Below are 17,242 nucleotides of genomic sequence, written 5' to 3' on the forward strand. Positions count from 1 at the left end.
AGAACGAAAGAATATTTAAGTGTTTAGAAAGAAAAATATTGACAAATAACAGAATACATATAAGTTTAAGAAATATATCCTGACCATTAAATCCGACATACTCAGTCTCAACCATAAAAATGGAGTGATCCTAGTATTTGAATGCGAAAGGGCACATTCAGACAAACAATCTAGATCGAGCCTATGCATCACACACATAGAAATACATGCATATTGGACAACGCATTAAAAAAGTGTAATTATTAATTGGTCTTTTCATTTAATCTCACATCAATGGTCATTACTGCAACCCTGAGAGGTAGCTCAGTGGTCAAGCCTTGGGTTTGCTCCCCAATGATTACCAGTTAGAGTCTCCTCAAAACCACTGAGGTGAATACCCGACTATAAATTTCAGGATCCCGTGGAATTAGTCGAGGTACGCATGAGCTGGCCCGAACACCCATGATTATAAAAAAAAATGGTCATTATTGCACAAAATAACTTTGGAAGTTGCAATACTTTTTCCTTACGTGGAGTTCGTAAATTCGCCATTTAACATAAATAGTTAAGCTCAAATTTTGGAGACTTCTGAGTTAGATTTTTTCGGCCTCCAATCAGTCCTCCCCTTGACAATTACAGGCCCGGTTTGCAGTTGAAGCAAATGCTGGCACTCAACCTTACCAGAACTTGCCAAGTCACCAACACCGTTGCTCACCACGGAAGTAAGGGATCGCACCACACTATCCATCATACATTCCCTCCTGTACTCGAGAGTAATGCCAGCAAGTTCACGAGTCTCCAAGATAGGTAATGGAACACACTGCAACCAAAGTAAACCACTCACTGTAAGATGCAAGTTACCTTGAAACAAGTCCTAACGGAAGCCAAGAGGTGAAATAGCTTTCTCACAGTCATTTACATACAAGAATAAGTTGTTGTCAATGCCAGTCATTAAGAGGGCCCAGACTATTTTTATTTTCTTTTTACATATACAAGTTAAGTGTCTTTTTCTTAGAAACTAAATCTTAACAGTGATGGAGAAAGCACGATGCGGTAATAACCAATAACTGTAAACACATGGCAACAAAGAACAGTCCAGCAGACGGTAATTTGTGACTGATGTTGCTGAAACAAGATTATAGAAGCGTTCGCATCTTGAGATTCCTTCTAGAGTTGATATCCACGCATGCATGCGTGAAACCTTACCACACACCAATAATGCACAATTCATGCAAAAGTACAATATGTATAAAAGGAACATCTCAAAACTATAACTAGCTAGAATAGGAAGCATGATTAAGCAGTTTTTGAAAGTAATATTTGTTTTTTCCCTCTAAAAAAAGCTATTGGAGTATTTAGCATTTACTCTCCCCTCCCCCATAAAGAGAGGTTTGCTATCCCTTTTTGTCTGTCCCAAAATTATAGATCACTTCCTCATTGAGAGCATTGATGATTTTTTAGTTTTCTAATATGCCCCTATTTAATGTGTCTTGTTATCATATTTTAATGAATAGGTATATTGGGAAAAATGTAAGAAAACTTTATATTTCCAATTAAATTAATTACATTTGTCTTAATCTGTGTGAAAATAGAAACAAGTTTATCTTTATAGGACATATAGAGTACAAATTATTATATCCTGTGGTTAAGGGTTTTTATCCTGGCTAGGCATGGTGAAATCTATGGGTCTATAGATTTTTTGATTAAACTAAGCTCATTGATTATTCAGATTCTTAAGCAGATTACCATTAAGAGGTATTCTTCTCCTCCAAAAACCTTTAAGCCCAAAACCTTGCCCATTAGTTACACAATATATAGATTCATCTAGCCTGATGCCTTTCCCCCAAGTTGAACGCCAAAAAAGAGAATATAGGCCTAAAGACTTCAGCAAAGCATTACTGAGCGAAATAAGAATCTGAAGTTTAGATCATATTCCTGTAAAGTAATGTTACTCCACACTGAAGAGGTATCTCACATCAGCTTATGTTAGATGTACACAAAAATATAACATACAAGTATAATTATGTACCTCTGCATATTATCCAAGTTTTCTAAGTAACTTGACAACCTCACAGTCCAAGAAACAACAATCAAGTGCCAAAAATGAACAGAGAAAAATCTTCCAAAGTAAAAAGAAATATAAATGAAAACAGAAAGAAGGTAAAAAAAAGGAGCTGCGACAGGCAGTTTGAGGGCCAAATTCGAAATTCCTACGCACACACTATAAAATAATATAAAAACATATGCATTCCATCCTGAATCAGATGTCTTCTTTTGTATAACGTCGTTCATGCAGAGCAATATTATATTGCATGGGTATTTCACAATTACCTTTTAAAAATGATAAATTCTATTCATACGTAAAAATAAGTACTTCCAATATTTTAGCAGGAATGAAGAAAAACAATGATATATTAAATTAATATAAGGGAGAAGAATATTTACCTCAAGAATCCATCCCACATATTTCACATTATTAACATGCTGGTTTAGGTCCAAATCGCTCCATCTAGGCTGAATTCAAAGATCAGTTTCAATAGAGTGAGATCAGGTGAAGGGGTGTGTAGTGATAAATGTCATAGAAACTGAGTAATGTTCTTCATAGAGAAAGGGTGTGTTACTTACGGTTAAACCAGTACGAACATTATCTGCATTGTCATCAGTCAGTTCTGATAGCTTTCTACTGTCCTCATCCACAACAGGAGGAGAATCCACAAAATAGCCTCCTATTTCCTCTCTGACCTCATCTGGCATTTTGGCCAACTTCCTGGTCTCTTTATGCAGCATCACCCATTGACTGCAGTTAATTCATAAAAAATCAAAAAGATAGCAGATAGTAAACTAGATTCACACATCTACGGACATTAGCTCTAACACTCATCTAAGGACATTGAAACTAAAGAAATCCAGTTTCAACAAACACGTGATTCAATATACCCAGTGACCATTCCAGCGAGCATGGATAAAAAATGTAGACCACTGCAGATCTATTAACATTTAAGAACTACTTAGTCATCTTTAACAAATCGTTAAAAAAGTAAATAGAGCAGTGTCCAACCTCGAAGCTCTAGTTAATGTGACACCAGTATTGCTATCACGTACAACCCAGTCTCGGCGCATCCCATTCTTCCCGGATGCAGCTACCCAAGTATCGACCTGAACTACATCATCCCTGCAAGATAGAACCAATATCTAAAACAATCAAATTTTACCGAGTTAACTACATAGCATTTACTTGGGACTTTTAACCAAGTAACGATGAAATCAGTTTTTCACTTTTGCTTGGGATTGGAGAAATACTTTCCGGACTTGGAGATGGGTTATCATGAATAAATATAAACAAGGGCAAAACTTACCAAGTAGGATACCGATCTACAATAACCTGCATTTTGGTAACTACCCAAATTAAATTTCTTTTGTACATCTCCGGAGTTGAACCAAAGCCATCACCCAACAGTCCTACAGTCTTTACATGGCAAAGTGCTGTTTCCTGAAAAAAAGAGTTCATCTTGTCAAGCAGCAGTGGACTAAACATATGTAGGATTTTAGTGTAGTGGACGAAACCGGATTCATTCATACCGTATATGAACTTTACATGTTGGATTTATACATATCGTATATGCAGCATACCGTATTTACAGTTTACTGTATATGCAGCATACCGTATTTGCACAGCATACCCTATATGCAACAACTTAGCATACTGTATATACTGCGTACTGTATATGCATTTATTGTCTTTCCACAACGGTTTTGCACTTACATATATCGGAATTGCAGAACACCGTATATGCAGTGAACACGACAAAATCTAGCAAATTTAATTTTCAACAGAATAAACAAATTAATTTGATCAATTAATCTAGTTTGCCAAATAACGCAGATTAATTTTAATAAACATAAATAGAACGACAAAAGTGAGCCATTTACTCATTTTTCCAACAACATATAGTAGGTTCAGTACATAAAAATAACTAGAAAGCACATAAATGCACTAGAACAATGAATTTTCCCAACAATACCTGAAAATAGTTCATCAAAGTCTCTATGGAAGCATTACCATCAGCCCCTGTTTCATATGACCTGACGTTGAAGTTTTGACAAAATATCATACCATCTTGCACAGTCTTTCCTAAACCAGAGAGGTCAGCATGCATGTCTGGCTTGGTCCCATTTACCTTGGGAGAAGCACGTACAAAGCGCTCAACGGAATGTAGGGAATTCGATTTAAACATAATTGTCCTTCCTTGGAGTTTTCCAGGAGTTTTAGCTGAGGCATCTGAAGCTGAAGAAGCTATTAGGAGAAGGGTGGACATTGGAGCAGCGGCTACCATTGTTACTGTAACCTATTAAGTCAGTCTGTGCGACAATGAAGAAAAATTAGCAAATTCTTGGAAACTGCAACCCTCAATGGTATGGCTCCACTTGATCGAAGAATCACCAAAATGTCATTTTCTCTCTCCACAACAATGTAATCCACAAATTAAGACATTATTACTCATTTTCTTTACAAGTAAATATCATGAAAAATTAATCTGTTCACATGTGAAAAAGGATGATCTGTACATCATAAAACAAGAGCAACGAGACAGAAGAGGGGGAAGAGCAAGACAAGAGGATTATCTTATTTGTAGAATGAAACCCTTCAGCAGTTTTTCTCCATGGATGCAGAGAAACATATAAATAAACATATTGGGAAAAATGCAATTAAACAGGAGAACACGTGTTTGTAATTGAAACGATTCATTCAAATCATTTTCCACATGCTTATATGCAGACAAACAAATACAATAATTTTAACACAAAATCAGCAATTTCACTAGCTAACCGCAATTCCAAAAACTAAATAAAATAAAAATAACATTTTCATTAAATGACAGAACCAGATCTGAGAATTCAACCACAAAAATTAAACAACTATTATAATATATTCCATTTTCAAACTCCAATATCAAAATCAAACATTGTTCCCCATCTCACCGTTCCATTCTCCCCTTATAACATAACGAAATCGAATTACATTATAATTCGATCATTCCAGATCGATAACAAAAAGAATAAAAAAAGCACCGAACCTCAAAAATAAAAAATAATAATAAAACAAAAAAATTTCCAACTTACCTTTCTACGGCTTGTAGACGTAAACACTGGAGAAAATACAAATGTATCCAAGGGAAAGGGTAAAAACAGCTTCCACATCCCCCAAACCCCCAATAGGGGGCTGCCACCCAAACCCTGACCGTCCAATGCCAGAATAACTCATGCTACTGCTACGGCAGTGATTGTTAAAAGTAATAAGTTAATTAGGTTAAGGATAGTTTAGTCTTATTATGTTTTCTTAATTTTGCACTATATAAACTACTTAATCTCACATTAGTTTTAGTTTGGAGGCGGCGGCTGCCAATTTTATTTTTTTTTTTGTTTTACTTTCTTTCTTTGTCTACGCATTGTCCTGTTCATTGCGGCCAGGGTTTCACCAAACTGCTACTCCTTTATCCCTTGAACATAGATCAGTTCATATAACCATGAATGAAGAGTTCAATTAAGGAATTTTGTTTCTGATATATCTGCAAAGGCTTGGGTTTTTCTTCTGGTGGCTGAAAAATGGCGACAGCGAACCCATTTGGTTTGTTGGGAGACGACGATACGGAGGACATGTCGCAGCTTATGCACAAAAAAAATCGAGCCGAACAAAGCCCTAGCTCCCTCGGCCGCGCCAAAGCATCGGCCGCAAACTAAGCCGGCGGCGAATGCTAGTGCCTCTGGGCAGGGAAATGAGATAAAACGTGAAGGATCTGGCAGAGGTAACTGGGGAGCTCAGACTGATGAATTGGCTGAAGTTACCGAGGAAGTTGTCAATGAAGGTGAGAAAAATCTGAATGATGAGAAGCCCTCAGGAGAGGACGATGCAGCACATGGAAACAAGGAAACTTCTGCAATTGAAATTGAAGAGAAGGAACCTGAGGATAGGGAGATGACTCTTGACGAGTATGAGAAGATTCTAGAGGAGAGAAGAAAGGCTCTTCAGGATTTTAAAACCGAGGAGAGGAAAGTTGATGTGAAAGAGTTTGTATCTATGCAACAACTTACAAACAAGAAAACTAATCAGGATGTATTCATCGAATTGGGCTCTTTCAAGGATAAGAAAAAAGAATTGGCCGAGAAGGAAGAGAGAGCCAAAAAAAAGTCTGTCAGCATTAACGAGTTCTTGAAGCCTGCTGAGGGTGAAAAATTTTGTACTCCTGGTGGCCGCGGTCGTGGACGTGGTCGTGGTTCCAGAGGAGGTTACAGTTGGAGGTGTGGCCGGCGGCAGGGAGTGTCGGTTGTTGATGCTATAAAGCTACTATGATTGGGATTGTCATTTGGTTAAGGGGCTGAGGAAATTTAATTGGCTGTGGTTGATGGTGGAAATTACACAAAATCATACATTAAAAATTCAACATTCTAAAATTAGATGGCAAGTTTAACAATTCAAAAATCAGAAATTTTATTTTAATCAATATTTTTATTTACCAAAATTCCAAACCCTAATAAAATTAAATTGATATACCCACTCCCACCCCAACCCCCAAACGACAGAAGCCTATCCCCATTCTCGTCTCTCTCTCTCTCTCTCTCTCTCTCTCTCTCTCCATTTCTCCCCCACAACGGCGGCCTTCCTCCCTTCCCCTCATCCGGTGCATCACTGAGGAAGCACCGGCGAGCAGAAAGATGGTGCTGCTGTTGTCGAAGGCTGCGGAGTCCTTGCTTTGGACGACGGCGTTGCGAGTAATGAGGCACATCGCCGAGTTGCTGCGCTGGGTAAGCATGGTGTAGATGTGATTCAGATCGCGCAGATCGCTATGCCGTTGCTTTCTCGATGATGGTTCTGACATTGGCTGTGGTAGCGAGGTGGTGGTGCTTAGGGTTTAGGTATGTTTTTCGGCGATAAACGAGGCTATGGAGATACTGTTTTTGGGAGTGATTTCTTCATTCTCTCATTTGCTTAGGTAGGTGTGTTTTCTATTAGTGATTATTGGTTGATGATGGCTGAGGCGATGGTGGAGGTCGTTTTGGATCTATGGTTACTTTTGTGGTTCAAAACCAGTTATTTTGGTTTTGATTATGGATATGTGGTTTTTCGGTTGGTGGTGAAGGTGGTTTTTAGGGTGTTTTTTGCTTGATGATGACTGAGGCGACAATGATAGTGGTGGTGGTAGTGTTTGCGATGGTAGTGGCGGTTGGCAGCACGACTGTGGCAATGGTGTGTTGGTGGTGGTTGGTGATGTGGTACAAAAGTGTTTGTAATCAACTATTTGGGGGGTTTGTGACCAATTGTCGAGGAGTGGTGGTGGTGATGGTGTTGTAGTGGTGGTGATGTCGACGATGGTGGCGATGAGCTGGTGGTCGAAATGGTGGTTGGTGGTTTGTGACCGATGAAATTAACCGTGACCAATTAATTTGATAATTTACAATGAATAAATGAGCTGTGACCAATAAAAGTTGATTCCGTGACAAATGAATAATCTGTGATCTATAAAAAAATTTACTCATGACCCAAAAATAATATGTGACTTATGAAATTTTTTATTTTTGATCGAAAAAAAGTCGTGACCAATAAATTGACAAGTTGTGACTAAAAATTAATCGTGACCAATTAATCTAATAATTTGAAATGAATATATGAGTTGTAATCAATAAAAGTTTTGATTTTGTGACTAATGAATAATTTGTGACCTATAAAAAATTTTATGTGATCTATAAAATTTTTGATTTGTGATCGAAAAATAAGTTGTGACTAATAAATTGATAAGTTGTGACTAGAAATTAATTCGTGACTAATTAATTTTTTGATTTGTGATCGATGAACAAACTGTGACCTATAAAAAAATTTATTCGTGATCGAAAAATAATATGTGACCGATAAAATTTGTGTTTGTGACTTATAATTTATTGAGTTGTGACCGAAAAATTAATTTGTGACCTATAAAATTTTTGATTCGTGATCGAAAAATAATATGTGACCTATAAAATTTGTGTTTGTGATCGAAAAATAAGTTGTGACCAATAATATGATAAGTCGTGACTAAAAATTAATCCGTGACTAATTATTTTTAAAATTTGTGACCAATAAACAAACTATAACTTACAAATTTTTTGAAATGTGATCGTAAAAAAATTTGTGACATAAAATTTTTGATTTGTGACCAAAAAATAATATGTAACTAATTATATTGTTAATTTGTGACCAAATTGTATAGATCTGTGACCTAAATATATTTAATTAATAAAATAATTAATTAACTAATTAAATTATAAATAATTGTTAATAAAAGTCTGATTTTAGAAATTTGAAACTTGTTTTCTTGTTTTTGAAATGTGCCATAATTAATTTCTTAGTTATGAAATTTTCCCACTATTTAATTAGGTAAACTGATAATTTATTCTTTTGGGCTATTGTTTGGGCTGCAAACTTTTTCATAGTTTGGGCTACCGATTGGATGAAAGTTGGGCTTAGATATTTAGTTTCTTTTTTTTTTTTTTTTTGAAATAAAAGGAAACATAAAGGAGAAATTTGTTTGAAAGCATAGTGAATGGGCTGAATTTTGGGTTAAATTTGTTTGGTCAGCAATTTGGTTTCTGTGATTGGTTTGGGCTGCTTTTGGCGTATTAGACAACTTATTGGGTCGGTCAATTAATGTTGGACCTAGTTTGGATTGGAAATTTGTTTTGGTGTTGATCTAGTGTATTTGAAATTTGGCATTTGTCGAGCTTGAATTTGAAATTTGTGTCCAGTTCGTGGGATTGAAAATTTCGTTTGATGCCCGATTCACGGGATTTGGAAATTTCGTTTGTTTGCCCAGTTTATGGGATTAGAAATTTCGTTTGTCCAATCTATCTGGAGTTTGGAATTTGACATAGTCAGTTCTTGGAATTGATATGTCAAGTTCATTTGGAATTTGAAATTTGCATCCGTTTGGTTTAGCTGAGATTGTGTGGTTTCGTCGGTTATCTGCAATTCGGCATCATTTCCCTACCTTTCGTTGCTCTCCGTCGTTGTAGCTCATAGACTTTGCCACGAAGTCAAATTCGATTTATCATTTACGCTTTTTGTTGGTCAAACTATCGTTGCTCCTTGTCGTAGCATCGTGAATTTGAGGGAGGATGTTAAAGTAATAAGTTAATTAGGTTAATGGTAGTTTAGTCTTATTATGTTTCCTGAGTTTTGCACTATATAAACCATTGTAATCTTACATTATGCAACCAATTTTGGAGGCTGCTATCAATCGATTTTCTCTCTTTCTCCTCCATTCTTCATCTTTGATTTGTTGTTTTCTACATTGATAACTGGGAGATTTGGTTGGCACTCCCGACCTTTAGTTTTAGGAATATGCTAGATGTACATAGGCTTGTACATTCGGGTGTCCATAACGGGTGTCCATTATGGACACCCGGCCGAGGCGCCTACCACGTGCGTCGAGACATCCGATGTTCAAGCCAATGTACGTGTAGAATGGTCCTTAGTTTTATATAATCAATGAAAATTTAGGCGGATTAGCAACTCGAATTTTGTTAAAGTTTTACTGTACTTTGGAGATTTACTTAGCCCCGTGCCTATATTCTTTTCAAATTTTAATGATTAGAATAGTGTTTTTTTGAAAAATATGTGATTGAAAAAGAACGAAATTTTTTTGATTTGCGTATAATATTATTTTATAGAAGATTGTGAGGTTGAAAATAAGAGAGAGAGAGAGAGAGAGAATGAGAATTGGGGCCAAACGGGGCTTTAGTTTCTAAAGAATCCAACTAATTAAGCTTCAACTTGACCTAACATATCTAAATTGAGGAGCGAAGGCACTCCAAGAACTTGAAATCGAAGGGCGGGGAAGAGCTGATGGCGAGATCGATTTTTTGTTCGAGGTTCAAGAGTTGTTAAACTGTGACAACATGCACTATATTTATAATGTATCTGCTTGTGCATAGATGCTTGTAGTTGTAGATGAGATGGACTTCATTCTTGAATGGACTAGTTTCTATTGTTTATGCGCAATTCAATTTTGATTTTAGTTGGTATATCCTCGACTACATAATAGTATTTATTTAGTGATATAATTTAGCAAAATTGAAATGATACTAAAAACAACAAATTGAATAGAATTTCCACTGCTCGTCATTTAAGGTTCTGCAAAATTTCAATTTATTCATTAAAGGATTTTCTGACCATTTTGATCACTAAAGTTTATAACAGTTTCACGATTGATCACTCGATTCGAAAAAATTAATGTATGTTGGAGTTTGACCTAACGCTTCATTAAATAAATAGTTCAGATCACCGTCCCTGTGTTGGGAATTTACTTAAACATGCACAGCGGAATTTAACAAATTTCAATTCCCATTCAGAATTCAACTTTGTATTTAGATAAAAACTGTGATGAGAAATATACCTTTTGTGTGATTTGCAAACTCTTTCACGTTATTCCTTTCCAGCAGCTTGAATCTGCCTCCCACAGCTGTCCAATTGTGCAGCCTCCAATGAAATCCACACATAGAGAAAACAGCAACTGCTAGGGTTTCTTTCTTGTGCTAGCAAGAATAATGAATAACTTAATGGACCTCAAACCCTAGCTGCATATATATATAAACCCAAACGGACCCGGCCCGGTCCGGTCCAATATTTAATTAATCCAATTAATCAAACCCGATCCGTGAATTAATTAATCCAATTAATTAATTCGGGATTATAAATAAGAAATTCAATTAATTAATTTATCCAACGATTGTTAAATTAATCAATTGACAATTTGCAGTCTTCCAATTCTCTTTTGTGTGCGACCCATTAGGTTCCCGACTACGATGCCTAACGTCGTGAAATATTATTTTGATCTAATCAAAATCGATAAATTAATACACCCTTTTAATTTATCGTCAATTCACATTCGCCGTCCCTGATTGACATCTAGCAATGTATCAGGGCAATACATGTGATGGGAAATGTCACGTGGTATGACAAAACCAAATTCGTTCGTTCACCGTGGAACTATTATCCCTTCGTCAAAACGATCCGATCAATTACGAGATATGAAATTGTGTCAATCTCGATCATCGATCATATCTTTCATTCCACTATTAAGTCAATATAAATCGAAAACTCATTTTCGACTTATGAGTACACCTTGGCCAAGGATTTCATCATCGACTTAATTGAATGAAACGCAAATCATAATCTCCTACTATCTAAAAGTGACGAATCATTTATTGATCAATCACAACCTTCATACGATTCTTAACACACCTGAACGATGTCGTATTAGCGGCCCCTTTCAGAGCAACATCCAACACCGCCAAAGTGTGACTGTCCTCATATAAGGTATCATGACGACCTCAAGTCACAGGACCAATTCCACTACCGAACGTTAGAGATTAGCCACTGACACTCAGATAGTTATCCATGTGGAATCTCTTAGCGGGTCTCCAATATTTTGTTCTATATCAAAACATCCACGTGTTCATTTAAGTGTCACCACACTTTAGCTCGTGAGATCAGCTACTTACTTCACAAGTAAGAAATGCCACACGTGATGGTCTAACTGCATTAACGATATCCGTATCTCGATATTACTTACGACCATGGTTTATTCAAGATCCAATTATATGTAATTTGTATCTCACAATCACAATTCCTTGTGATCAACAGATTACCTAAAAATTGGATCTTCGGATTCTATTATTTAATATTATTTATTACAAAATTAATTTAAATAAATAATAGATCTCGCCAAAATCAAATGCATTAAATATATTAAAAGCGTTTACAACCTAAATCAATTGGATTTAGGGCATAACACTTACACCCTGTACTAACTTCAAAATCGGAGACATGAGTGATGAGATCAAATCGGACATGGCAACCACAACGTGAGCACCTGGTTTTCAACCAATTACAAGCAACTAATGATTACCCAGATGCAAATCATCATTACCTGATGTCATAGCTGCAATGTAGGCATCATAATGACTTTCATGCTGACCTCAACAAACAATTTGGAAACTAGAATTTTGGGCAATAACATGCATTTCTACGTCAGCAATATAGCAAAAGTAATATTTAGCCGGTAAGTGGTGGTCGTCCAACCTGTAAATAGGGATAAATGGCCCCTTCTTAAGGTAGAGCCAAGGCACTTGGCAAAGAAACACTCCCCAACCGTCTCTTTAGTGCAATGACTTTGTACTTTTTTAATCTAATTCCAGCAATACTTTGTAAATATTTTCCTTAAGTTGATCTATGATATATATTATTATTCAACATCAAAAGAATCATATGTGTGAAATGAAAGTGAAACAAGGAACGGAAGTGGAATGAAACTAAAATTGAAGGCCCAAGATAAATGTCATGCGACCGCATAGCAATCTGGCTATGCGTGCTCGAAACTTGGAGGGCCTTTTTGAGTTACTCCATGCGACCACGTAGCGTAATACCATGCGGTCGCATGGAAGAAGAAAATGACCGTTGGTGGTTTTAAGTTTTGATTTTTAGCGGTGTGGCAATGTTTCATGGCTATAAATAAGTGTTTGATGGTCTTTAAAAAGATATAGAATTCATATCACAAACATTTGGAAAAAACCATCTCTTCATTTCACAAAGAAGAAATCAAAGTCTTCTTCATCCATATTCAAATTCCCCCAATGTTTTTCAAGCTTTGGAGAATCACACAAGTGCTTAAGTGTTGATTCTTTATAAGGCTTGTTATAATCCTACAAATCGTTTGCCGCAAGACCCTTTAAGCACCAAAATCATATCCGAGAGAGGGCAAATATAGTTTCAAGACAATGATTACGCGTTTGAGCCTTCATGTTCGTTTTGTCTCTTCTTCTTCTCCATTTCCATCTTCTTGATTTTCTGGTGGATTATTTCTTCTCCAACCACGGTGGCCAAAAATTTCCCAACAATCTGATCTTCTCACGTCATTTTCAATCATCAACAACGTATAATCTAACTTGTTAGGTGATACATCTCTCATCTAAATTAATTGTAAACCAAAATCACTGTAATAGCAGTGAAATGGGTTACATTCCAGTCTCGTGGGAACAAATCTTCCCCACATTAATTTTATCAAAAATTTCCAAATGGCATATAGGAGGACTACTACTTGGAACTAATCAACAGATGGCTGGTCATATTATACATTCATTTTTCTAAAAATAATTCTATTCATAGTGAAAAATACTGTCAGTTGTCCTACGTGATTTGCACAATTCAGTTTATTATTTAATACATTATTGTTTTATGCATCAAATAATAAGTTGCCTTGTATATGACATGTATGACAACTATCGATATTTTTCACTATGAATAGCATTACTCTTTTTCTAATCGAGTGACCACCAGTGAAGGTGTAACTAATCCTAATGATTAAATGAGTCAGAAAATAAAATTAATGACCAACTTAAAATTTCGCCTAAACATCTGATTAAATTATCTCAATCGAAATATGTACACAATTTGAAATTTGAAAGCTGATAAAAATATGTTGTAATTATTTCCCATTCCCCTGTACATTGTGACAATGTTTCCCAACTAATGCATCTGACATTGGATATATATCCCAAAATAGACAGATCTTTGCCTACTCGATTTTTCGTACATTTCAATGATTTTCATCATGTGCCAATCTAAAAAGGTTGAACCCCAACCTCAAGGGTCCTTCACCGTCCCATCTCTGGAGTATCGTGAGAGAGGTTAATCGCAGAATGTATCCCAACAGATCAGAAAACAAGAGGTGCCTCTACACTGGTGCAATCGAATTGCGATGTGTATATGTTTACTTAAGACACACTATCCATGCAAGATTTAAGATATTCTCTGTCATAGAGGTTTAAACTGAGGTCCAAGTATTTATTACTCTTTATCTTGTATGTGTATGTATGTGTATATATGTGTGTACTAGTCTTTCGCCGGTGTTATTTTTAAGATAATGTTAGCATCTTGAGTGTTATGGATTGAAGGGAGATATAAGTTGGATGAGATTAGCAAAATGAACTTAATTTGACGAACTAAATTTCCATACAATTTTATCCTTAAAATACAGTTACGAAGTATCGGAAGATTCGGAACAGTATGAAAAAATAAAGAAAATTTCAATTCAGACATAAAATAACTACCAAACAAGAGGTAAGTGTATGAAGAGACATCGGACAACATATTAATGTGGAAAAATATACAACACAATATATTAATGTGAATTTCTGAAAGAATTTGGAATTTAGAAATTGTTATTGTCTGGAAAATCTAAGAGAAAATGTTTGTGCTATTTAGACATGCCCCCTCAATTTCATATTTTACATATTTTATGTGAAATCAAGAATGAGATCTAACATCTAAGAATCTTTGGACAGACAGTATTGGTGCAAGTAGGTTTCTCACAGCATTCAAGTGCAACTTCCCATGGTTTCTCAATGATGTGGTTGGGTTCACGCACAGGCACGGTGGATGAATTTGATCTTTCTGTACTTTAACTCGAAAAGGACTTTCATTAGGTAAACCTTCAAACACGACATGTGAGATAATAATAGGGACGAGTGTTATTTCTATTTTTATTTTTGATTTTTATGACTTTTATTATAAATTATTGCTAATTTTATTAGTTGAGATTTATTAATAATTTTTGGAAGAGATGGGGGACTTAAGGTTCAATTAGATTAAAATCGCAATATAGCTCGTTTAAAGGCACTGTCGCTCACATAATTGTAAGATATATTGCCAATTCTCGGCATTCATGTATTGAATCACTGAGTTTTCAATTTAATCATCTTTCATTGCATCGGTTTGGTATCATGGAGGTGTTGACACAACAAATGTACAATTTGCTACCAAGATGACCCGAAGGTCGTGAAAGCGTAGTTTACAAGTTGATGGAGGAGGAGAACTCCAATAGGTGCTCTTTCGTCTCTCAAAAAGAGAATGATGTTAGCTTGAATGAAGAATATGAATCGGGGTTATGCTAATTGTACACTCATTTTTACATGATTGTTGACATTTGCATTGTTGTCAACAAATAATAACATGAAAAAGGGTTTTTTTTTAATAAATTTTTCAATTGGATAATGTCATGTGACTAAGTGTAAATAATGATGTTTACCAAGCATCATTGTATGAATATACATCAATGAAGAGACTAAAGTTGACGAGTTTTAGGATTTGGATGAGGATGGTTACAACGACATCCCACTTTTCATTGAGAAGCCAAAAGCCAAGATATCGAAAGAATTTTTCGAAGAATTAATCAAGAAAAATTCTGAATTTATTGACAATGGCAATGATTACCGCATCTTCTCAAAGCTCGGTTATAATGGAAAACTACTAGGCATGGTAGAAGATAGGGTGGTTATGTATACCACATTTTTTTTTATATATAAATATACTACATTTTAATTACATAAAGATCATTAACATTTATTTATTACCACACTTATATTTTTTTTATATAAATACACTACATTTTAATTACATTAAAGATCATTAACATTTATTTATTACCACACTTATATTCTTAGCTTTTTTCTTCATCACATTATCATTTTTAAATTTTCGTTGATAAAAAAATCTTGTCTTTAATTATGATTTTCGTCCAAAAATATTGTACATGCTTTAGAATGAGGGTCAAATCTTTAATTGTATATTGCATTATTGTTGTGCAAATGAGTTTTTTATTCTATCTTAAAGAAAATTTTGGGGACAAACCATAATAAGGAACAATTTATGTTAATTTCAGAATAAGAATGTGATAAAAAAAAAAGTGTGAGACATAAATGTGATAATATATAAATATTATTAACAGTTCATGCAATTAAAATGCAGTTTAGTCAATGTAATGTAAATATATACGGCCTGGAAAATATGGGCCCATTAGATTTGTGTGTTTAGTTTTAGGTTCATTTCCTCCCATTTGTGGAAATTATAGAATTCCCGACATTTGGAGATCACTGTGCAAGATTCAGCCATCGAAATTGTTTATGCAAATCTCAGGTTTTAATTTAATTATTATATATTTAAATATAAAATTATAATTTAGTTTTCCAACGATATGTATTGCAACTGCTGTGTTCCCTTAAATATCGCAATTTGAATTGTAATTATAATAACTTCCATAATAAACCATTTCATATATCTCTCACTCTCTTGCTCCCAATCTCTCAATCCTCTACACGGTTCCTCTCAAGTGTGCCGAAATTTCGCTTTTTCATCTATCTCCCACTCTCTCAATCGTCTACACCGCTCATTGATCTCACTTCCGGCAACTTAGAATACAAGCCACATCCGGCCACATCAAGCAGTGAATAATACTCTCCGCCGTTTTCACCCAAATCTCTGTGGACATTTGAAATGTCGAAGGCCGCGAAGTTGGTAATCAATGTGGAAGATACGTCCGAACGTAGAAGCAAGAGAAAATCCGTGGTTAGCCCCAAAAAAACACCACCTAATAAGCAACTGACATCTCTGACCGCGAAGAAAATGCGCTCGAAAAAGGTAATTATAATTTTAGTTGTTAGTTATTATGTTTTTATTGGCAAACATGGTGATAGAATTCATGGATTAGAAGCATTGAAGTCTTAGGTAATTTTCCCTTAATCGGCCCTTATCGTTGGATTAGGGTTCTTGGTACCAATATTGAGTGTGACCTAGATTTCTCCCGAAATGTCGCTTAATTACATAACAAAAATTATGTCTGTGACCTCGCCATTATGAATATGTGACCTAGATGTCGATGTGTGACCAAGGGAGCTATGAATGTGTGGCCTCTAATGACATTGCTAATGATTCAACTGATTGTTGCATGTGAGACAAGATGTCAAACTGTGACTGTTGCTTATATAGCACCACAAACAAAGTACATAGGAACGTACGTCATTTGTCAATTGATCAATTGTCTGTGACCTCGCCATTATCTATATGTGACCAAGATCTCAATGTGTGACCTGAATGTTGACATCTCAACTGATTGTTGCATGTGGCCTGATTGTTGACAGTATTTATTTATACATCTGTGACCGTACGCATTATGAACAACGATGCCTATATTTGACTAATATGTCAAATGTGACTGTGGCTTACATGGTTTGGGGCTTGAATGCACAACAAAATGTATGCCAGTAATTGTTTTGTATCATGATTTGAATATAGAACATGATAGTCATGGCATGTGACCTACGTGACTTGAATGCACAATAATTGGCTTTATTGTGTAACAATGCATACCTACGTGACCTCATTCAGTTGAATATAGAA

General features: G+C 35.5%; 2 protein-coding genes across 3 annotated transcripts; one reads left to right on the plus strand and one right to left on the minus strand.

Moving 5' to 3' along the window:
• Window positions 1-445: 445 nt before the first annotated feature.
• On the minus strand, window positions 446-4,774 carry LOC111412964 (palmitoyl-acyl carrier protein thioesterase, chloroplastic-like). Of its 2 annotated transcripts, none has more exons than XM_023043819.1 (6): window positions 4,002-4,771; window positions 3,336-3,469; window positions 3,038-3,151; window positions 2,605-2,776; window positions 2,425-2,493; window positions 446-799 (listed from the first exon to the last, which is right to left on the minus strand). In XM_023043819.1, the coding sequence occupies exons 1-6, from the start codon at window positions 4,311-4,313 to the stop codon at window positions 551-553; spliced, it is 1,050 nt and encodes a 349-aa protein (XP_022899587.1). In that variant the 5' UTR covers window positions 4,314-4,771; the 3' UTR covers window positions 446-550. The 2 variants fall into 2 exon arrangements, with proteins under 2 accessions (XP_022899587.1, XP_022899588.1); XM_023043820.1 differs by lacking the exon at window positions 446-799 and adding an exon at window positions 814-1,104 and having other exon boundaries at window positions 4,002-4,774.
• Window positions 4,775-5,240: 466 nt separating this feature from the next.
• Window positions 5,241-6,347, plus strand: LOC111365647 (RGG repeats nuclear RNA binding protein A-like). Its single transcript, XM_022986186.1, has 2 exons — window positions 5,241-5,257; window positions 5,515-6,347. The coding sequence occupies exons 1-2, from the start codon at window positions 5,241-5,243 to the stop codon at window positions 6,326-6,328; spliced, it is 831 nt and encodes a 276-aa protein (XP_022841954.1). The 3' UTR covers window positions 6,329-6,347.
• Window positions 6,348-17,242: the final 10,895 nt, after the last annotated feature.

Source organism: Olea europaea, chromosome 17 (genome assembly GCF_002742605.1).
Source record: "Olea europaea var. sylvestris chromosome 17, O_europaea_v1, whole genome shotgun sequence".
Lineage (NCBI taxonomy): Eukaryota > Viridiplantae > Streptophyta > Magnoliopsida > Lamiales > Oleaceae > Olea > Olea europaea.